Source organism: Ictidomys tridecemlineatus, chromosome 6 (assembly GCF_052094955.1).
Source record: "Ictidomys tridecemlineatus isolate mIctTri1 chromosome 6, mIctTri1.hap1, whole genome shotgun sequence".
NCBI classification, from domain to species: domain Eukaryota; kingdom Metazoa; phylum Chordata; class Mammalia; order Rodentia; family Sciuridae; genus Ictidomys; species Ictidomys tridecemlineatus.
This window is the reverse complement of record NC_135482.1, coordinates 25,648,610-25,672,280: the sequence shown is the minus strand read 5'-3', so window position 1 is coordinate 25,672,280 and position 23,671 is coordinate 25,648,610. Positions and strand designations below refer to the sequence as shown.

At 34.0% G+C, this 23,671-nt stretch overlaps 1 protein-coding gene across 1 annotated transcript in view; it reads right to left on the bottom strand.

Moving 5' to 3' along the window:
* Eea1 (early endosome antigen 1) overlaps nucleotides 1-23,671 on the bottom strand; it is a 114,844-nt gene that overhangs the window by 76,545 nt on the left and 14,628 nt on the right. The window contains exons 2-5 of the mRNA XM_078053025.1: nucleotides 16,775-16,867; nucleotides 6,504-6,631; nucleotides 1,393-1,447; nucleotides 1,225-1,290 (exon numbers count right to left, since the gene is read on the bottom strand). Coding sequence (XP_077909151.1) covers nucleotides 1,225-1,290; nucleotides 1,393-1,447; nucleotides 6,504-6,631; nucleotides 16,775-16,867 — 342 coding nt within the window. The remainder of the gene's footprint in view (nucleotides 1-1,224; nucleotides 1,291-1,392; nucleotides 1,448-6,503; nucleotides 6,632-16,774; nucleotides 16,868-23,671) is intronic.

Here is a 23,671-nt window from a genome sequence, read left to right as displayed (position 1 = left end):
ATACACATATCACTATTCATCTTCTATACCATATTCCATATTTTTATTCATCTTCTATACCATATTCCATATTTTTACTATATCTTTTCTGTTCACATACACAAATGTCTTTTGTGTGTATGTGTGTGTGTGGTGCTAGAGATGGAACCCATGGCCTTGCGCATGTGAGGCAAGCATTCTGCCAACTGAGCTATATCCCCAGCCCCTCAAATGCCATTTTGTTAAAATTATTTACAGTATTCAATACAACAGCATGCTGTATAAGTGTATAGCCTAAGAGCAATAGGCTATACCCATCCTGCCCTTGTGTATGTGCCTTTTATTATGTTTGCACAATGACAAAATCACCAAACAACACATTTCTCAGAATGTATACCCACTATTGACAAAGGACTGTATGTGTACATGAGCATGTGTGTACCCATATAGATCTTTATTCAGTTTTTTAAAACCTAACGTTGTTAGTAGAACAACTTTCTCATGTTTTAAATCAATCTTCACAAACATAAAATATAAACAAATTCCCTTTCAACAGACATTGTACTTATTTCCCATTTGTCACAAACACAAATGCTTGGAGGAGATTCATTACTGTTTAAACTTATATTTTTAACCATTTAAGTATATTGCCAGAAAAATAAAATAAGCCCAACATAAAAAAAAGTTACATAGGTGGGGCCAGAGTTCTGGCTCAGTTGTAGAGCACTTGCCTAGCATGCGTGAAGGACTGGGTTCAATCCCTGGCACCACATTAAAAAAATAAATAAAATAAAATAAAAATATAAATAATAAAAATAAATAAAAACATATAAAATAAAGGTATTAGCTGGGGCTATGGCTCAGTGGTAGAGCACTTGCCTAGCATGTGTGAGGCACTGAGTTCTAATTCCCAGCACCACATATAAATAAATAAAATAAAGGTCCATTGACAACTAAAAAATATTTTTTAAACTAAATAAATAAATAAATAAAGGTATTTAAAAAAAGAGATACATAGGTAACTTATTCTTAGTAACATCTTTAAGAAGTTACATCTTCACTTCTCATATTCTTATTTCCATTCATTAGAAATACAAAGAATATATTGCAGGCTATTAAACACAGAAATGAATTAGAAAGCTATTTATATCAGGCCAGTTACTTACAAAAATGTATTATGCTTAATTTTCAGCAATGAAAATAAACAACTAATGAACATGCTTCAAGTATTTAAAAAGCAATTACTTGCTGTTGAAGTCCTTGATATTTTTCTAATTCTTTTTTTAATTCTTCTGAGTACCATTTTTCTTCCTAATGAAAAAGATTTTTTAATTAGTAAATTTTAAGATACTTTTAAACTGAAACACACACACACAAAAAAAAAAAAAAAAGTGGAGTCATATTTATTATTACCTTAAGTGAAGCCTGTAGATCTTGGACCTCTTGTCTCAGTAGTGTTATATCATCTCTAAATATGTGGGGTTGGGAGGATTAATAGTTAGTGTCCTTTATTTTATAACCTGTTTTCTCAACTATTCATTATATAATAATAAGTAGTTTTGCAATCTTTAAAAAGAACTACAAAAGAATTTATGTATAATGACAAATATATAAATCCCTTAGAAAAATAATTTTATGCCTAAAGCTCATTGTTTATAAATGGGAAAATATTTCCTTGTGGAAATAATCATATTACTGATTGTCAAATGCCTGAAGCAGAAGTAAAAGGTCTTCTATTAATTTACCAACAATAAGTATCAATGGCTTCCTGGTGCAGTTAGCATGAAATCTAAAGTCATTAAGAAAGTCTATAAAAGTCTATAAAAGTCAGTAAAATCTAGTCCCTGTCTTAAAACTCTCCCCTTCATTTACTCAGCTCTAGCAACATTGGCTTATTCCTGTTCCTTGAGTGTCACATGCTCTTTCCTGCTAAGAACCTTCTCACATTCTGTTCCCCTCATCCAAGGCTCTGAGAAAGAATGGTAAGCAAACTTTAATGCTAGGCCCTAATGCAGGAGAGAAATTCCATGAGAAAACACACTTAGGATTATTATTCTTCATGTCAAGGACATATCTTCCCCTGTAGGAATTTAAACAGTAGAAAATGCAACTCTCCTCGCTCCATGCTGCTTACCATTGGCAGCTCTGATAAAAGATACAAGAACTGAAATGGAAACAGGAGTTGAGTAGAAATATCAAATGAATTGATTCTAATCTAAAGCATATAGAAGAACATGGCCAATTCTAATGATGGGAAAAGTCAAGATCACTCCAACACAAGTAAAAGATATTAACAAGGTGAAAGATAATGAAATAGACTGATGAAAGAATTATATGCTAGAATAGGGGTGGGAGTAAAAGGTAAAAGGACAGCCTCATCTGTGAAGAAGGGCTTAATAGCAGAAAGGAAGGAAACTGCCAACAGAGGAAATACAAAGCATGAAGAAATTAGTCTTCTACCTTTATAGCCATTCATATATAAAGAATTCATTCATTATTCAACAGGCGTGTGTTGTCTGTGCTAGAATCTCAAGTTGTTCAATCTAATGGGGGAAGTAAACACGTAAACAAGTAAGTGTGGTATAATAGAAATAAAAACAGAAGCTCACAGACAGTGGTCACTTCCACCTAGAAGACTCAAGAAGGGCTCCTTGATGGAGAGAAACACTGATGTGAGATCTTTCATCTTCTGACTACCAAAATAAAATCCAATCATAGTTTTCTGCTACTTTGTTGACTTAAGTTTGTCTTTCTATGTATTTTTTATTTGTTTTCATTTCTCTGGTGTTTGTTTAGTTGTGCGTGTGTATGGGTGTAGCCAGCCTTCCCTCTCTCTCATGTGGTTCTATGAATAATGCAATTTATAGAAACCACAGGTCAACCACATGTCATTTATACATGACTTAAGTGTCTTACAGTTGTGTAAATATGTGTGTTTTAAGTCTTCTCTATTATTCACTAATCTTCTAACACTACACATAAACTAAAATGATAAAAGAATTAATAACAGTATTTGTACTATATATGTATCAAGTATACCTACATTTCAAAATCCTCTCTAAAAAGCTCATTAATACATCAGGTTTCAGATATTTTATCAATATGCTGAATGGCTCAGGTTAAAATTTAATGAAAGACTAAGAAAAATAATTCTGTGGGCCTAGTCACTCCAATTAATCTTTTTTAAAAGTACCACTTCAACAATTTTTTTAAAATAATTTACAAACAAAAGTCAATCTTTCAAAATGTGTAACATATCAAAAAACCTAGTAGCTAGATGCAGTAGAACACACCTATAACCCCTGATGCTTAGGAGGACAAGGCAGAAGGATCTTAAGTTCAAGGCCAGCCTGGGCAACAAGTGAAACCTGTCTCAAAATAAAAATAAAGAAAGGTCTGGGGAGGTAGCTTAGTGTTTACCTACTACATGCAATATCCTGAGTTTCTCGGTACCATAAATGATAATAATAATAAATAAATACTGCAAAAGACAATTTGGAAATATCTAAGTTTTAAAAGAAAACTTCATTTAAAAATTCCACTTTCAGAAATTTATTTTGCATATATATTCAAACTGCACATAATATCTCCACCATACATAATTCAACATTATATGTAATTCAAAAACACTGAAAATATCCTAGATCAACGGGAGAATGATAAAGTTCCATACTACCATTAAAAAGAATTAGATGGCTCTATCCATAAGACAGAGAGAAACAAAAGGTATAGTGCAATGTAGAACCTCTACTTTTTATGTAAAGATATTTATTTATATACATATATTTATACATATGTACATAGATATAAGCATATGTATAGACTCTGTCTGGAAGAATATAAAAGAAACTGAATAAGAGAACTGGGAAAAGGGGTACAAGGGCTTAATTTTCACCTTAGGACTTCTTGAACCATTTAAATTTGGTACTATGTATATATCAACTATATATACATTTAATACATTAATGTATCAGGTTTTAGTATTTTATCAATACTAATGTAATTTACATGTAAACTGATAAACAGCTTTAAAGCAAAAAAGGTTATGTGACCCACTTAAGTCATGTGAACTACATATCCTGCCCATAGCTATACGTTATCCAATGTGTTATGGAAAGGTAGCAGTTCACCAAAAACTTAAGAGGTATAGGAAGAAGAGAACAAGAAATAAGGTAAGAGATAAACCTGGGAAAGTACACAGTATATATCCCATAAGTAATGAAAAAGTTTCTTTTTAGAGCAACAACAATCAAATTTGCATTTTAAGAATATAATTCTCCAACAATTTGAAGAATTAATTATAGGGGTACAAAACTAAAGCCAACTATATATACTGAAAATATTTCTCAGTGAGACATAAGTTCTAAAATAAGCTGTAGCAGTGAGGTTGGAAAAGGATATAAAACCTGTTAAGGAAAAAGAATGATTGAATTTTGAGACACTTCACAAAAATGATGAAGGAGAGCAGGGACAGGTATGTAAAAATGAACACACCCAATTTTCTGGCTTTAGTAACTGGGTAGACAAATAATGTTGCCATTCACCAGAACAAGTAACAGCACACAAGAAGCAGGTTCAGAAGGAAATGCCATCAACTGTTTTCAAAATGTCACAGTGAGATGCTTTGGGGACATCTAAGGAAAGACAGCTAGTAGGCAATTTGGGAGATAATTGGTTGGAGATGCAGTTTTGTAGAAAGTTATGGATGTGAAATTACCACAGGTGGATGACATACAGAAAGAACAGCACATAAAACAGGTAAACAAAGAATGATTACAATATTAAGTTGTCTCAGAAGTTTAGAAGAAAAAGGAACTAGCAGAGTCAATTTTTGCTAAGGTTGCAGTAATCTACAAAGATGATTACCACTGAATTCTTGCATTCCTAGACACATCTACTGCTCCATTGAAAGATGAAGGTTACTTCTTGGCCTTTTGAATCTGAACTAGCCCTATGACTACTTTTACCTACAGAATATGGCAGAAATGATGCTCTGACAGTTTTGAATCAGGCCTAAAGAAGAGTAGAAGCTTCTACTTCTTTCATAATAAAATGTTCTTTCTTGGAATCCAACTGCCCGTCTGTAACTTTAAGAAACCATAGACAGGTCATAATGAAGGAAATTAAGGACTCTGGCCCCAGCTGAGCTCCCACCAGCCAATATTCAGCACCAACCATCAGTCATGTGAGGTCATTTTGGACCTTCTTGACTTCCTGCCACGTCTACCTCACTTAACTCAGAAGAACCATTCAATCAACCCAGAGCCATGAGAAGTAATGAACTATTAAAGAAAGAAAAAGTTCATGTACAGTATTAGACTTCATCTAAATCACAGCTGTAAAAGCAACTCTGAGCCAGGTGTGGTACATGCCTGTAATCCCAGCATCTCAGAAGGCTAAGGCAGGAGGATCTTGAGCTCAAAGCCAACCTCAGCAAAAGCAAGGCATTAAGTGACTCAGGGAGACCCTGTCTCTAAATTTAAAAGAAATACAAACTAGGGCTGGAGATGTGGCTCAGTAGTTGAGTGCCCCCTGAGTTCAATCCCTGGTACCTAACCTCCCCCACCCCCAAAAAAAGCAACTCTGTTGAATTTATATTAAATATAAAAACATTTATAATGTGATTTAATATAACTACATATTTTATCTATTTTCTAACAAATGACAAAATATAGCAACCAAAATCATTAACTTACACGTAAAAGCACCAAAGTATATTAATAATAACCACAAAATTATGTAGTCAGAATACTTTTCCTTTGTTTAGTATTCTTTGTGTTATATCAGTGTAATTCACAAAGAATTTTTTTAAGAAAAGCTTAAAAAATATTTTTTACAAGTAGAATGAAATGATCCTTATTCCTTAGTTGGGATAAAAGATAATAGCAGAAGAAAAACAAAGTCATATTGATGAATGCTATTCTAAGTAGCTATATATTTTGGTCTAATTTTAGTTCTCAAAATGGTTAAGTAAAATTGCCAAGAAGCATAATGTGTATGCTTACTATTATACTGGTGATTAAATATTTATTTTTAAAATTTAAATGAAAGTTTAGGGGATTTTTTTTTTTTTTTGGCAGGGGGTGGTAATCGGGGATTTAACTCTCTCACCCACTGAGCCACATCCCCAGCCCTACTTTTCGTATTTTATTTAGAGACAGAGACTCACTAAATTTTAATTCTTACCTAAATTATTTTATCAACTTACTATAAAATCATCTAAACAAAGCATATCATTCTTTACTGAACAGAATATACCAAATATAACTCAATCTTCTTTTGCTAATTTGGAATCTTCATTAAAGCCATAACCTCTATACCATTTTGCAGATGCTGGTATAGCTAGCTAGCTGCTGGTCACAGACTGAATAGGTCATAATGACAAGAGAGAAGGCAATGCTGAGGGCAGATTTAAATTAAATAATATGACAACATCACTATTTTTAGAAACTAATCATAACTAAACAATGATATCACATGCACATTCCATAACAATATTACACTTTGCAACTATCATGCCATACCGCTTCAAAGCAAGATTGGCCTCTCCTCCATGACCTGCGTCATTACCAGCATCATGAACTGCCTGATAGTGTTCGAAAAGTTCATCAGCCGATCCAAGAGATTTCATACACTGGGGACATATGAAGCCCTATAGAAAGAGGCAGAAAAGGTACAAAATGGTTTTTAATATTGTAAAATAATATTTTGCATACTATGAAATAAAGTCAAATATCTTATTCATACAAATGGAGAGATTAATTAAGTTGTAATTTATGGTATTAGCCCAAATGCTAGAATCATTCATGGTGTCACTGTATATTCTTGTTGAAGTTTACAAAATAAAAATAAATCCTTGCAACCATCTTTTAGGTTGAATAACTAAATGGCCAGAGCACTGAATTCTAATCTAAGAAGTTTGTTCTAATCTAGATTAGTTGAAATATATATTTTCTCTCTCTAGATATCCCCATTATTAAAATAATATGTGCTCTAATCTACTTTACAGAAATGCTACCAAAAAAATTAAGATGTAGTATATCATCACTAATGGGAAGAAAAGGTAATATAGTAAATCATTCATAATTTGCACAGAGTTTAAATATCTACAATGATAGAGAATTATTTTAGTTAGTAAATTTCCTTACTAACCTAAGATTAAAACAGTAAAAATCTAAAATTAATGGATAGCCCTATGTTATATAAAAATCTTATCATTAATCCCAGAATTATATATGGTTAAGACTATCAACTACAGTACAATGTTAAAGATGCTGATATAGATCCATGTTTTACAAATTCAGGATTGTAATTCATTAATAAATCATGAAATCAATATACTGGGTTATAATATTTTTAGCTATACTCAACAACAGAATAGTTTATCTTATGTGGTAAGGGTAATATTATCTTATTAAGTTTTGTTTTGAATGATGACCAAAAAGTGATGACTATTTATTACAGTGGTTACCATAAAAAATATTTGAGAAGCACTCACATAGAGAGTTGTTAAATGAAAGATATAGGGTAGAATAAGTAATAATTATGATTACTTTGTTATTTGTTCTTTTTATTTATACATGACAGAAAAATCAATGTGACATAATTATACAAGTATGAAATATATCTTGTTGTAGTTCAGGTGATTACTTTTTTTCTTTTTGATTCCATACTATTGTGTTCTATTTTTCCCTATGAAATCTCATTTAAATCCCACCGGTCTTTATTATATAAGTATTATTACCTCCATTTCATAGAAGAAGAAATGAAATCTCAGGAAAGTTAAAGGACTTTGAAAGGTTACAAACCTAACTAAACCAGAGTACTCATAGGTTTACTGGACAAATTCCACATTCTTTCCAAATACTACACTATCTCTTGAACTCCTTAACTTAACCCTTAAAAATTACTTCCTTAAAATAAATTTTTTATCTGCTAACTTTCTAGTGGCTTTATTCAACAAATACTTTTTATCAATTCGAGTGTTATAGTATTTCACTGGAAGATACAAATGATAGAGTCTCAGTTTTCAAAGAACTGAGAAGACAGAGTATATACACATGAAAAAAATATCTTTATATGAAATCAAATTAATGACTAAACAGCATGAAAGCTTACATTTTATGGGTATCTGATGACAAAATATATTACCAAGCCAAGGACGAAATAATTTTCTCTCAAACTTTCTGTTGACTTCATAGAAAATTATTCACTTGACTTCTACATCTTTCATATTTTTAGTATTCCAAATATTACCCAATACTTCAGTCTAATTAATCCAATATACAATAGAAATTTTTCAACCTTAAATTTCTCTTTAAATTAACTGCATTCAAAACTTTTTAAAGATAATAAAGAAATAGTTTCCTATATTTTTTGCACACACACTGTCCACACTAAGGGGTTTGAGGAGGGCTAACTCCACACTCTTACTTTAAAAAAAAAATTATAATAGTTCTGAAAACTTCCAAGAGTCCATAAGCAGACTATTTTTCACCCCAATTCTCAAAAATATCTTCATCCAATCTATTTTGCAGGAGTATATCATAAGCTAAATATTTAGGTTCATTCACTAAATTAAAGTTGAAATAGTGATTAGCAAAAAACGGTGACTTTATTACAGATATGATTCTGCTAAATCACGGTGACAAGAAATAAACTTATTTTGCTTTCATCAAGTATACAATTCTAAAATGCTTCTCTTTCGGAAGCTAAAATAGAATTTATGTGAGGGTGGTGTTCCAGTATATTCATATATTGTAAGCAACAAGTAAATACATTCTGACCGTGAAGGTCTATAGAAAGCTTTGTTTCATGGGAATGTTCAGCTTTTACGTATAGAAATAGTCATCTTCTCGTCATTGTATGGTGTTTTGTTTTGTTTTGTTTTCTGCAATACTGGAGACTGAACCCAGGGCCTAGATATGCTAGACAAGCATTCTGCCACTAAGCTAAACCCCCAGCCCTCTCTTTTTTAGTCTATTAAAAAAAAAAAAAAATCCCCTTAAAGATCACCGTTCCCAGGGATGGGGTTGTATGGCTCAGTGGTGGAGGGTTTGCCTCCCATGATTGAGGTACTGGGTTTGATCCTCAGTATCACATAAAATAAATAAAGCATTGTGTGTGTGTTTTGTTTTTTCAATTTTTTTAAAAGATCATCTCATTTAAAAGGCACTCTTATTGTCTTTCCATCTTCTGAATTAACATTCTCCCTGTATATAAATGCAAGTGATTCTGGCTATCACTTACATGCTAATGACTTCCAAATTCATATGCTAGCCAAGAACCTTCCATAGAAGTTTTCTGACTCTATATATCCAACAACATACAAGCTCTACCTGCATCTCATAGGCACTCAATACAATAAATCAAAAGATTCAACTCATTTCCCAAACCTCCTCTTCTCACTAACACCAACTTTCAACTGAACTAAAAATCATGCTGAACTACTCTTCTTTCTGTCTCATTTCTAATAAAATGCTAAGCCTAAATATTCCTCTTTCCCATTTTTTCATTTCAATGCTTACTGCAGTTGGCCTTGTTCAGACACTCATTATCTCTTGTCAACACTATTGCAATAACATTCCAGAAAGTGCTACTAAACCGAGTCTCCCTTCTCCCTAATGAATTTTCCACCCAGCTGTCAGAGGAATCTTTCTAAAATAGATTCTTCAACATTATTCACTAATCTTTACCATCAATATGGCATACAAGTACCTGCATGATCATTCTCCTAATGACATTTGCAGTCTAAAGTCTAGATACCTCTCAATCTATACAATATGCTTTAACAATACTAAAGTACCTGTGTTTCCCTGCACTCACCATGGTATCACAAATTTCTGTGTCTTTTGCATATATTGCTTTTTTCTCTGGCAGCCATTAGCTTGTCAAATTCCTTCTCTCTAATACACAACACATTGGATCTTTTCATCTATATTTCCCTAATGGCTAAGATAATGCCTTCAGCATAATATGTATTTTCCACATTGTATATTTGTTTACTTAAGTATGCATGAACCTGGCAATTCCAAACTTGGTGAAAAAGCAGAAGATCTTTAAAAGCTTACAAATTACAAACCTTCTAAGAACAGGCCTTCATTCTCCAAGGCCAGTATATCCTCTAGTTCATGAGCTTCAAACAAAAAGGAAAGGGAATAAGAAGGGGGACTTCATACCAGGGCTTCTACAAGGCAGACTGCGCACAAATCAACCAGTAAAAAAGCACCCAGGCAACAACTGGCTATAAAACTTGCTCCCAAGAATGCACCCTCTATTGGAGGGCTGAAGAAATCTCATCAACACAGGCCTGGTACTGTGGCACTCTGTAAAATGAGACTTTTCAGAATTCCACTGAACTTCTAATTTGCAAACTCCCCTTCCAGAGTCTGGTACAAGAAATGTTTCAGGATTTCAAGGATTTTAAAACAGATCTGCACTTCTAGGGCAAAGCTACTGATGCTCTGCAGGAGAAAAGTGAGACCTATCTGGTTGGCATTTTTGAAGACAACAACCTGTGTACTACTATCCATGCCATATGTGTAACATTTATGCCAAAAGACATACAACTATCACATAACATACTTGGAGAACGTGCTTAAAAACCAATATGATAAGAAATATTTCAATCCCCCCAAAAATGTTTTTCTCTTCTTCCTCTTATTGGTAAATTTGAAGGTAGGTTCCCCACTATCCCCACTTGGGGTCAAGAGGTACCTGAGTATATGACTGTACCTGGAAAACGGTCAGAAATCAGGTATTGGTCCTAAAGACTTAAAAACAGTATACTACAGTGATGCAGCCACTCCAATGTTTATAGCAGCACAATTCACAGTTGCTAAACTGTGGAAGCAACCTAGATGCCCTTCGACAGATGAATGGATAAATAAACTGTGGTACATATACACAATAAAATATTATTCAGTATTAAAAAAGAATAAAATTACGACATTTGCAGGTAAATGGATGGAGTTGAAGAATATCATGCTAAGCAAAATAAGTTAATCTCAAAAATCAGAGACTGAATGTTTTCTCTGATAAGTGGATGCTAATACATAGGAGGGGAACATGGGATAAGTGGAGGAACTTTGGATGGGGCAAAGTGGAGGGAGGCAGGGGGTAGGAAAGAGTGAAATGAGATATACATCACTACCCTAGGCACATGTATGACTGCACAAATGGTGTTCTCTCATTTATGCACAACCAGAGAATTGAAAAATTCTGCTCCATTTGTCAAAGAGCTTTCTGCTGTCATGTAAAACTGACTAGAACTAATAGATAGATAGATAGATAGATAGATAGATAGATAGATAGATAGATAGATAGATAAGAAATCAGGTATTGGCAGTTTTTCCTCTGATTTTTATTTGTGATTTTTAATACAAATTCAAGAATTAATGCAAGTCAAAATATTTCAGCCAACAAGCTAAAGCAGTTCAACTTTATAACAATAAAAAAAACCTGTCAAATTTTTTCAATAATGCCAGCAATTGGATTTTTTTTTTTTTAAATTTTAAAAAAGCAGATTTCTTACTGATGGCAACTAAATGGTGTTTGTAGCATTTTTTTTATACTAAATTCTGTCCACTCACTATACTTTTGAGTTGACCTACATGCAAGTATATGTTTTTAGTGTTGCCTGTCTTCTGTGTTATATCTGTAAGTTTGCTATTAAAATACAATAAACTATTTTTAAAAACTTCTAAGAACAAAATGAGCCTAAACAATAAGAGTAATGCATACATTCTCTATCATTTATGCATAGCAGATGGCAGAATCAAGGGTCAATGACGTTGGGAGATACTGACCTATAAATATTGCCAGACAATGTTACAATACAGGTCTATTAAAGAACTATGGGAACACAGGAGATGAGGTATCTAACTCCCCCTCTGGCACCAGTTAATGCTTTATTAAAAAAAAATACAGACACATATGTATGTGTGTATATATTATGTATTTCAACTCTATCCTCACTGCAGCTGCATATTGTATGCATGTGTGTACACATATGTAAATACATGTATATATGTGACTTTGGAATTAAGTACTAAAGAATAAGCAGGAGTTTACCCAAGCAGAATAAAACAAAGGCATTCTAAAGAAATGAAAATCATTAGTGAAGATGCAGAAAGTGCTAAGAAAGATGTCATGCTTATTTGTGAAAGAGAAGTGCTTCTAGGTGTGCTTTGATCATAGAACCAGATTGAAGGGCAGAATCACAAAACACGTGAATAAATGTTGTTGTTGTTTTTCCCCTAGCTATATCTAAGGAGGCCAAGGTTGCTAGAAAAATAAATTCCAGAGAGGGACTGTTAGTTAACCATAAATTATAAAAACTAGCCAGCTACATTTATTTCCCTTAATCATTCCAAATTTGTCACCAACTTCCAAAAAACATAACTTACTTAAAATTATTAAATACCTTACTCTTAAGAATTCAGTTGTCTGTAATCCTTTCTCAGATCCAACGTAGCTGAAAATTTACCTTGATACTTAAGATATTTCTGTTGAACCAAGTGCCCTTTTAATTACAAAAAAAAACTCCTAATAAAGTGACAAGTGGATGAGATTGTTACTTTTGATGTTGGCTAATCCATAAAGAAAAAAGTTGACCCACATGTACAAGAAGACAACCAGTAACATACTAAACAGTTTTCCAAGAATCTGTTATGCCTCCATCTTTACTTGCATTATTCTGACTGGTTTAATCAGGTATCATCCTATATGCACCCATTATTCCCAATGCCCAAGAGAATATCTGGTTTAACTGTTCCCCTGTGAAGTTCTTTCTTAGTTCCCCTCATGTTGAATTAACCATTATTCTCTTTTTGCAAATAATATCTATTATAAAAATGTACTGGAGTAGCAACAATATCTTACTTACCTTTTTCTCTTTTTCACCAAAATACCTGCTACATGAAAGGTACTCCATTAATATGTTAAATAAGTGAGTTGTGAGATTGTTTTCTTATATACATAATTGCTTCATGGAAAAAGGGTAAGTCATAATTTTAGTCTTTCATTCTTTTATAAGATTTGTAAAATAATCAAAAAGCGGTTTCTCTGCTTTTACAATTTTTATATTAACATAGTGATTTTCAAAGGAGACAGATATATCGGGATCATCTGAGAAATTCCTTCCAGCCTAATTCCTCCACCTCACTTGCTCCCATCCTCAGCCTTAGAATGTGCACCAGCACCACACTACTGAAAAGTATTCTTTGGATGATCTACTGTTACTGATGAGAAGGTATCATTCTGTTACCTCCCTTAAGTGTGGAGAGTTAAAACAAAGATTGAGAAAGTCTTAGACTCAGATTTATATTTTCCTGTATATTTTCCCAAATAGAGACAATGACTGTTCATATGCAAAGTATTCTTTCAATGAAGAGTGAGTGTTTTAACCTAAAACATTTTAATGATTCATTAATAAAATACTAACAAAATAATAAAGATAATTTATAAATGTTGAAATAATATTCACTTTATATGTCAATTTCATTGCAAAATTTATGCCAAAATATTAAACTTTTATATTTATTTACAAGCTCATAAAAAGACAGATGCAAACAGTAGGAAAAAACAAGCAGACTACCCAAGAGAGCTCTTTTCTTTATAGAATCTTCCTTTAAGCATGCATAATTAAAGCAATTCATATCCCCTTGTAGCATAAAAAGGAACCAACACCTAGGCAGGGAAAAACAAAGCTATTTTAAGCAACCCATAACCAAGCTGCTAAAACAAAATATATAGGACCCACAGTAACACTGGAGTCATTAAGAAGTTCCTGTCCTCTTGTTTCATTTTCAGCGTGCACTTTCTGGTAATGCTCCGACAAATCAATAGCAGTTATACATCTTTTCATACATAATGGGCAGATGAAACCCTGTGAAATAACAACTTTTAGAAGGATTACATTAAAAGTTTTCTTTTTTAAACATATAAAACAAACAACACAAATAGATAAAACAGGAGAAATAATGAGTATCTCTCTTTGGTATATATAAGGGAAACTCCGAAGCATTAACTGTACAAAAGGTAAAAGATCTATCCAAAGAAGGACTTCTATAATTAGTTTCCATCCTCACACTCTAAACTTTCATTGGTTCTTTTTTTTTCTTTTTTGTTATGGTAGCCAGTTTTTATGGTTGGATTATTATTTTGTTTATGGCACTTTAAAAAAATTTAAAATTCATTTTGTTTATGATACTTTGTTACTTACTTATCTGAGACCTACTAGCAAGTTAGCTTTTATTTTTTATTTTAGATCAAGAAATTACTGGCAGATACAACAAATATCTTTTTATGACATAATGTTCTGAACAAAGAAATCCTTTTGATGAAAGCAATTTTCAGTCTTTACCATATTCAAGTAGCCCAAGATCCCATTTTTTTCCATATCTAATACCCAGAAGATGATCATTCCTTCAAATTTTCTGAATCAAGTAAACCATTTCAAAAAAATTTCTCAAATTGCCTATACCTAACAATGTTTATCTTTTAAAAATATGGGCTATTACACTGACCCCATGGCTTAAGGTTTTGTGAGATAAGAATAGTAAGATGCCAGACATGTGATGCACACCTGTAATCCCAGCTACTGGAGAGACAGAGGCAGGAGTATAACAAGTTCAAGGCCAGCCTAGGAAACTTAGCAAGACCCTGCCTCAAAATTAAAAAAAAAAAAAATACAAAGAGCTAGGGATGTAGCTCAATGGTGCAGCACTTGCTTAGCGTGTGCACAAGGCTCTGAATTCAATTCCCAATATTGAAAAAAAATTAAAACTAAATCAAAACACATCAATAACAAAACAACTCAAGTGGGTTCCCCCAGTTAAAGGACAAGTTATATGCTGTTAATAAAAAAAAAAAAAAAAAAAAAAGAAGAGAAATCCAAAAAGGGAAGGGCAAAAAATATTGAAAATGGAAAGATAAAAAAAGTTATTCAAAATACTAGTCAAAAGAAAGCTAATGTCTTTCCATTATTATTAGCACAATGACAAAAGCTCTAATTCAGAAAAAAAAGATAAAAGATCTAAGAAAGGACAAAAACTGTGACTATAAATAATGTATTAGCAAAGTTTGGCTCTGAAGTAAATGAAAAGGGAATTTCAGGTCAAAGGAAGGGTTTTGTGTTTTGTTTTGTTTTTTCTATTTTTTATTTTTTTAGTAGTCTTGTCTTGTTTCACATGTATTGTACTGAACATATATATGCTGATAGATATGCTGATAGAACACTGTAAGCTGATAGGAATAATTCACAGTACAAGCTAAAAACTAAATTGGCAGAAGAGAGATGATAAGAACGAGATAGAATAGAATGGTGGGGGTGGGGGATAAGAATGGAATCGAGAGCACTAGGGAAAAGAATAAAATCTGATAGGCAAAGGGAACTGCCTTCTATGAACTAAAATAAGAAAGGATAGTTTTATCGATAAAACAAGGAGATTTATCTTATGGTTCCTATTTTCTTGATGTTATGAAGATACCTGGGGGAAGGTAAGAAGAGGGTAAAAGACCTAGGAAACTTGAGGATAAAGAAGGTACAAAATAACTATCTCAAAAAGTAGGAAAACATCCCTACTAAGACAATACAACAGTACTACCAAGCCAAGTGCTGCTTGATAGCAATACCGATTGGAAATGCTCTTTTTGGTTTTGGGGGGTTGGGTTGAATTGGGTTAAGTTGGGTTGGGTTGGGTTTTAGGTTCTTTTTTGATCTGACTGAAGTTAACAGTTATAATTAGATTCTTTCCTGGAACAAAACTGAACACTTTAAGGCCATCATATCATCAATATAGTTTGGAAATTTTTTCTTAAAAGAGTTGGGGATATAACTCAAAAGTATAGCACTTTGCCTAGTGTGTGCAAGGCCCTAGGTTCAATCACCAGCACCACAAAAATAAATAAATAAATAATCTTAAACTTGCTGTTAATAAAATTCAAGTGCCGCTTTTCTTACTCTCACACTCCTAAAAATCTTATTATGGTTACTATTACTATACATATACATAAAAATAGATGATCAGAGAAACAAAACAGAGATATGACAGAGAGAAAGACAAACCCAGAAACACACATGAGATAGAAAGACTAGACAACCAAGTGGAAAAGGACAGAACAAAGAGTCTGGATGGGGGTTTTAACTAGGCCCAGAAGGAGTAACAGACAAAAACTATCAGAGCAAATTGTGAGTTTGCTGATCTGTTGGTGGCAGGAGTAACTTCTGAGTTCTCTTTCCTATCTCCTTTTTCTATAATAAACAAATATTGCTTATTTATTTAAAATAAAAATAATAAATGAAATCACAGGGACTAAATTTTTTTAAATTGAGGTTATCTTTTTAAAAAGGTATATTTTCCACTAGTTTCTTAATGAAGCTATCAAAATTCTTACAAAGCCATAAGTGAAAACAAAATAATTGTAAGCTTTACAAATACCTACTTTTTCATTAGCTAAATACTTCTTGACAACACACATACACAAAGAGACATGAATTAACCAGCAGTTCTTTATAAACAGACTAAAATTAATTCATTTAATTGAGATGACATCAGCATGAAAGACAAATTGCCAATATTATTTTTCAAAGTCTTAACATATATTTTCTCAACCTCAACTAAACACAGGTATATATCTATGATTCAAAAGTGACATTCTAAAAAAAAAAAAAGTCACATTGTCACATTCTAATTTGTAGAACTCTTCCTACACAGACAAGTCATCAATCTGTACTACAAATATTTGCTAATTTTCCCTTGAATAATAGTGAATTGTATTGCCATTTTCATACCTCTGAAGAGCTTTCATTATTGACATCCACTGTGTTTATAGGAGTTGCTGATGAATCTAAATCAGAACCTTGAGAGCCAACTCTCCCAGGAGTCTGAAACAAAGAGGAGAGGAAGAAACCAAAGCAGATATTAACAACACATTCAAAGCCATGTAATAATATAAACCTTTTCATATAAAGAATAGTAGCTGTCTTCAAAATAATACCAAACAGAATTAACAGTATCTTTTATGGAAGACCATGTCTAATACCATGTGTATTAAGATCTATATTCATTTTTTGTCTTTTAAGTTTATAAAGTTTACTTTTGAATATAATGTTTTATAGGTTTCAATCCACTCCGACAAACATTCAGTTTTTGTTTTGTTTTGTTTGTTTTGTTTTAGGTTCTTTTTTGGTCTGACCAAAGTTAATCATTATAACATCTCTTAGAAAGGTAAGACATATGTTATCTCTACAGAGGAGAAAACAAATTTAAAGCAGCTAAGTAACTTCTTAATGATTACACTGATAACAACAACTACAATAAAAAAACAGAAAAAAAAAAGCCGAACTAAAATGCTGATCTTCTGATTCCTCTTGCAATATTCTCTTTACAACACAAACTCAAACTACAATTATTTAAGGAGTGCTAAAAAAAAAAAAAAAAAAAAAACAGCCCCAAATATCTAGCCAACCATTCACCTACCACTCAGGTCATCCAGTACCAGTGTGTGTCTAATACTTGATATGGCACCACCAAGACACATTTTGGAGCATTAAAATATCTTTTTTTTCCCTCCTACTAGCATTTATCATCTAGCGTTATCTTTTGTTAATACCTAGCTGTTATTTTAAGTGAATTTTACATCTAGTAAAAACATGCCTAAGAAGAGACCCATTGCACAAGAACTGAATCAATAATCCTCATCAAAAACACATGTACAGGGCCAGGGTCGTGGCTCAGTGGTAGAACACTTGCTTAGCATGTGTGAGGCACTGGGTTCGATTCTCAGCACCACATATAAATAAATGAATAAAATTAAGGTTCACCAACATATAAAACATATATTTTTAAAAAAATACATGTTACAGCCAGGTGTGGAATGCACACCTGTCATCCCAGCAGCTCAGGAAGCTGAGACAGGAGGATCACGAGTTCAAAGCCAGCCTTAACAAAAGCGAAGCATTAAGCAACTTAGTGAGACCCTGTCTCTAAAAAAAAATACAAAATAGGGCTAGGAATGTGGCTCAGTGGTTGAGAGTCCTGTGTTCAATCCCTGGTACCCCCCCCCCAAAAAAAAATACATATTACATGTTAGCATGATTATTACTTTACACATGGGAAAACAAAAGCATAGAGACTGGGGCTGGGGTTGTGGCTCAACGGTAGAAGCACTTGCCTCACAGCATGAGGCACTGGGTTTGATCCCCAGCACCACATAAAAATGAATTAAATAAAGATAGTGTATCCATCTACAAATAAAAATATATTTTAAAAAAAGCATAGAGATTGCCCAAAGTCATATGGTCATGTGGCTAATAAATGTAAGAAAGAGTTTTTAATTCTATCAATGCGGTTTTTTGGCGGTGGTGGGGACGGGACGGGAAAATGACTGGTAACAGGGGCACTCAACCACTGAGTCACATCCCCAGCCCTATTTTATATTTTATTTAAAGACAGAGTCTCAGTGAGTTGCTTGGCACCTCACTGTTGCTGAGACTGGCTTTGAACTCCAGATCCTCCTGCCTCAGCCTCCCAAGCCACTGGGATTACAGGTGTGCACCACCACAACCTGACTTAATTCTAGCAATGTGGTTCTTAATCACTGATATATACTGCTTCTCTGCTAGACATCCATCTCCACTGAAATGCACCTCAGGCACCCAAGATTGAGAACAACTCATTATACATGTGCCTCAACACACAAGCACCCTGCATATCACCATTAAAGAGTCAACCTAAATGCCAAATAGTAATGAGCTGATACTATTTTAAATTGATCAATTAATGATTACTAAAATTACATTAAAAAGAAAATATGCATGCTATAGTTACATTAAAAACTGTTTGTATAAAAAAATAAGACTTGTCACATTTGGTATAGCATGCCTGTAGTTCCAGCTACTTGAGAGGCTAAAGCAGGATTACAAGTTTGAAGACAATCTGGGCAATTTATTAATAAGACCTTGCCTCAAAAAATAATTTTTAAAATCCATATTAAAAAAAGAGATGGAAGCCAGGTGCAGTGGCTCACACCTGTAATCCCAGCAGCTTGGGAGGCTGAGGCAGGAAGATAGTGAATTCAAAGCCAGCCTCAGAAACTTAGTGAGGCCTTAAGCAACTCAGTGACACCCTGTCTCTAAATAAAATACAAAATCGGGCTGGGGATGGATAAAATACAAAATCAGGCTCAGTGGTTAAGCACCCCTGGGTTCAATCCCTGGTACCAAAAAATGAGATGGGGAATATAGGTCAGGGTTCAGTAGGGTAGTTGGATAAAGGACCAGTAAGTAAAGTTCCAAAACGCAAATAATGATGTCTATAGTGAAACAAGATTATAAGGGTTATGAGGTTTGGGCTTTCCATTTTTGTTTTGCTATACTTTCTTTTCAGAAATTAAATCACAGTTAAATTATTTCAATATTAAAAAAGTTTTATATTTATAAGTAAATTGGACAATCCACATGCCTTTAATTTTATTTCCTGAGGCAGATATTTTGCACATTTATTTATATTTTCTACTTATATTAGTCTTTTATAAATTGAGAAATTGGGAAGAGTAGAAAATAACAGCAGGTAATTAAAGTGACAAGGAAATCCAAACTCTTTTTAAACATACTCCCTTCAAAGGAGGATATAAGATTAATTTAAATACTTATTTTATATCCTGGGAAGAGAGAAGATGAACTAAGCATGCCAAGATAACAAGGGAGAAATTAAATGACCTTGAACTTCTTTTAAAGTGGAGGTTGAACATTCCCAATCTAAAATGCTCCAAAATCTGAAACTTTTTGAGCACCAACATGATTTAAGAAGTAAAAAATTTCCTCTGGATTTTCATACACAATATTTAAAATATTATATAAAATTCTAGGCTACTACAGAAGGTGGAGATAAAACATAAATGCATTTTAGACTTGGGTCCCATTCCCAAGAGATCTTTTTACATATATACAAATCCAAAAGATAATAATCTAAAACAATTGCAATCCCAAGGATTTCCAACAAGGGATATCCAACCTGTACTTACTTCTTCTTTAGGATTCTCAGAACTCTGAGTTCTGTGAGAGTTGGACTAAAGACTGACAAGGAAGCACCATCATCTTACATAACTTTCTAACACATATGGCTAGAGAACCCCAAAGTCACATTTCAGAAGGGACAGGTACCCTACTAAGAAATGACAAAAAAGGTTACCAACCAAACATTAGCTAAAGATGGAGGTTATCTCTATAACTTGTCCATGAATAGTTGCTGCTACCATACCCTGAGGCTTATCCAAATCAAGTTGAAAGTGGAAGAATTCAGAAAGAGCACTGAAGATGAAGAATTCAATTGCCTTTCTAGCCAAAAGTTGAAAAAATAAAATAAAATAAAAATTTTTAAAAAAGGAGATGCACCTGAAGAGTCATTCTCCTTTTGGTTGTCAATATCAAGAGATACTAGGGAAAGTTAAATGCAATAGAGGAGGATCACAAATTCGAGACCAGTCTCAGCAGCTTAGGGAAACCTTAAACAACTCATGAGACTAGGGATGTGGTTCAGTGGTAAAACACCTCTGGGTTCAATTCTCAGTACAAAAAAAAAAAGCCTCAAATTTACTCTTTTTTACTTCTTTAGACTTAAGGATCTCTTACTTCTTTAGAGTTGAAGATCTCATACTTCTTTAGGCTTGAGGATCTCAGCATAAAAGAGCTCTCTATCTCTTTGACAGACAAGAACTCAACTAATGGGAAAAGAAACATTCAGATAAAAGTATGAAATTAAACTTGAACTTCCTACCAGCTTTGGTGAGTTTGCACTTTGGTTTTGCACCAATCCCTGAGCAGGTCAGACCTCCTGCCCTTAGCTTGGTTGTGCTGCCCTTTCTCCTGCCCTTTCTCCTAGACCTTGAGAAGGTCTGGCAAACACAGATTAGGAATGGACCGAAGCAAAATGGTGGTTACACCAAGAACAACACTACAAGAAAAGAGGACCTAGTCTCCTGGGCCTCAGACCTGGATCCAACATTCCTGAGGCAAAACAGGCACCCTCATCCTGTGACTCTGAAATCTATCAGGACCATCTTCCTGGGCACTAAGTAGGTCAGCTTTTTAACCTATAGTCTCATCTTCACTTGTGGAGGTACTAAAGGTGTTGGAACAATTTGGGTCAGGAAGAGGGCAGTGGGCCCCCCACTTTCTCATTTTTTATTCTCTTTGTCCTTATTATCTTCTTAGGGTACTTATGCTTTGGGGAAATGGGTCTAGCTTTCTTCTGCAGACTAAAGGCACAACAGGATCTTGTAAAGCCTCAACCACAGGACTCTCAGGTGTCCCTTCCAATGTCTCTGATGATGATTCCATACTTCAGAGGATCACTGTCCCATTGATGGAATTTATCCTTTATATCTTGAGTATTTGGTGATAGGTCCAAGACTCCAGGAACATATCTGGGTGAAGGAAATTGGAGATTCCTAGCCTCTGCACTGATAGGCTTTTCATTATTGTTGTTGTTTTAATCCATTATGCTGACCTCAAACCAGCTTTACAGAAAAAAGAAACTTAGAACAAAAGAACCAAGAGTCAAATGAAAAAGGAAGAGGTACCCTGACTCTTTCCAATGATGTATCCTTAATTACCATGGACACAAAAAGGTACATAGATCCAAGATTTCTCCTACTCTGGATTTATCTAAAGGAGTTCAATAGCCTTCAGAAATAGTATCCTAAGGTTTTTGTTCTTAATCTAGGGTATCACAGATTTCCTGGTGAAGTATAGAAGAACAGGCCTTGGTTTCCACATCCTTTTAAAGTTTTCCCAAAAATCTAACTTTCCAAAACTTTCTACACATGAATGTGGCAAAGAATGAACAATGAAAAGGTTAAAAAGGAATTGTTGCAGCCCGGTGTGGTGATGCATGCCTGTAATTCCAGTGACTCAAAAGACTGAGGCAGGAGGACTTCTAGTTTGAGGCCAATCTTGGCAACTTAATGACACCCTGTTTCAAAACAAAAAATAAAAAGGGCTGAGAATATAGTCAGTGGTAGAGTGCTCCTAGGTCAGTTGCCTATACCAAAAAATAAAATAAAATAAACAATAAATATAGAAAATTGTTACATTTGACTCATTAACATTTGGGCAGCATCACACTAAAACAGTTTTAAAAGCTAGTGACCCAATCCCTAAAGATACTAAAAACAAAAGCTATATTTTGCCCAAATATTTATTCTTTTTCCAGATTCCAGGTGGCTTTTAACTTGAGATTTACCCTGCCTGAAAGGAAGTGGAGAATTAAAAGAAATATTGTACTTATACATAAATAACCTTATTACCACCATCAAAAATACCCTTTTGCAAGTTTTTGTTTTGGGTTTTGGTTTTTCCCCAGTACTGACAATTGAACCCAAGGGCACTTTACCACTGCTATATCCCCAGCCCGTATTTTTATTTTGTGACACAGTCTCACTAAGTTGCCCAAGCTGGCCCTTGAACTTGTGATTCTCATGCCTCAGTCTCCCCAATACCTGGAATTATAGGTGTGAGCCACCACACTGGAATCCCTTTTGCAAATTTGCCTAAAATAATGTTGGTTAAAAAATAATAATAATAAGTAAGCCCAGGAGGCATGGAAAGTAAAAGGAGAAAGAACAGGCAAATCATCATAACATATGGAGAGTTTTTTGTTTTGGGTTTTGGTTTTTTTGATACCAGAGATTGAACTCAGGGAAACTAGACCATTGAGCCATATCCTCAGCCCTATTTTGTATTTTATTTAGAAACAACTGAGCTGCTTAGCGCCTTGCTTTTGGCTGATCTTCCCGCCTCAGCCTCCCAAACCACTGGGATTACGGGCGTGCACCACCATACCTGGCCAAAATATGGGTTTCTGATCCCATTTTTAAACATTCTTCCCCTAATTTTTGTTATATTGTCAAAGAACTTCTTGTTCTGTCCTTACACTACCAGTCACATTATTTCGGTGAGAAGTAGAAATGACACTGACTCTGAGGGAACAAAACAAAATAAAGCATTCTAGCTTTTCTATTTATAATTTTTATTTCACAAGAACAATAGGATAAGAATAATTAGTGGGCTGGGGTTGTGTCTCAGGAGAGAGTGCTCGACTACCACATCTGAGGCCCTGAGTTCAATCCTCAGCACTATGTAAAAATAAGCTATTATGAAGACAAACAAGAAACAATAAGTGTTGGCAAGGATGTGGGGGGAAATGCACACTTATACATTGCTGGTATGACTACAAATTGGTGCAGCCAACGTGGAAAGCAGTATGGAGATTCTTTGGAAAACTAGGAATGGAACTACCATTTGACCCAGCTATCTCACTCCTTGTTCTATACCCAAAGGACTTAAAAACAGCATACTAGGGACACAGCCACATCAATGTTTACAGCAGCACAATTCACAATAGCTAAACTGTGAAACCAACCTAGATGCCCCTCAGTAGATGACTGGATTAAAAAATGTGGCATATATACACAATGGAATATTACTCAGCAATAAAAGAATAAAATCATGGCATTTGCAGGTAAATGGATGGCGTTGGAGAAAATAATGCTGTGAAGTTAGTCAATCCCTAAAAAACAAATGTCGAATGTTTTCTCTGATACAAGGTGACTGACCCATGATGGGGTAGGGAGGGGGAGCATTGGAGAAATAGATGAACTCTAGATAGGGCAGAAGGGTGAGAGGGGA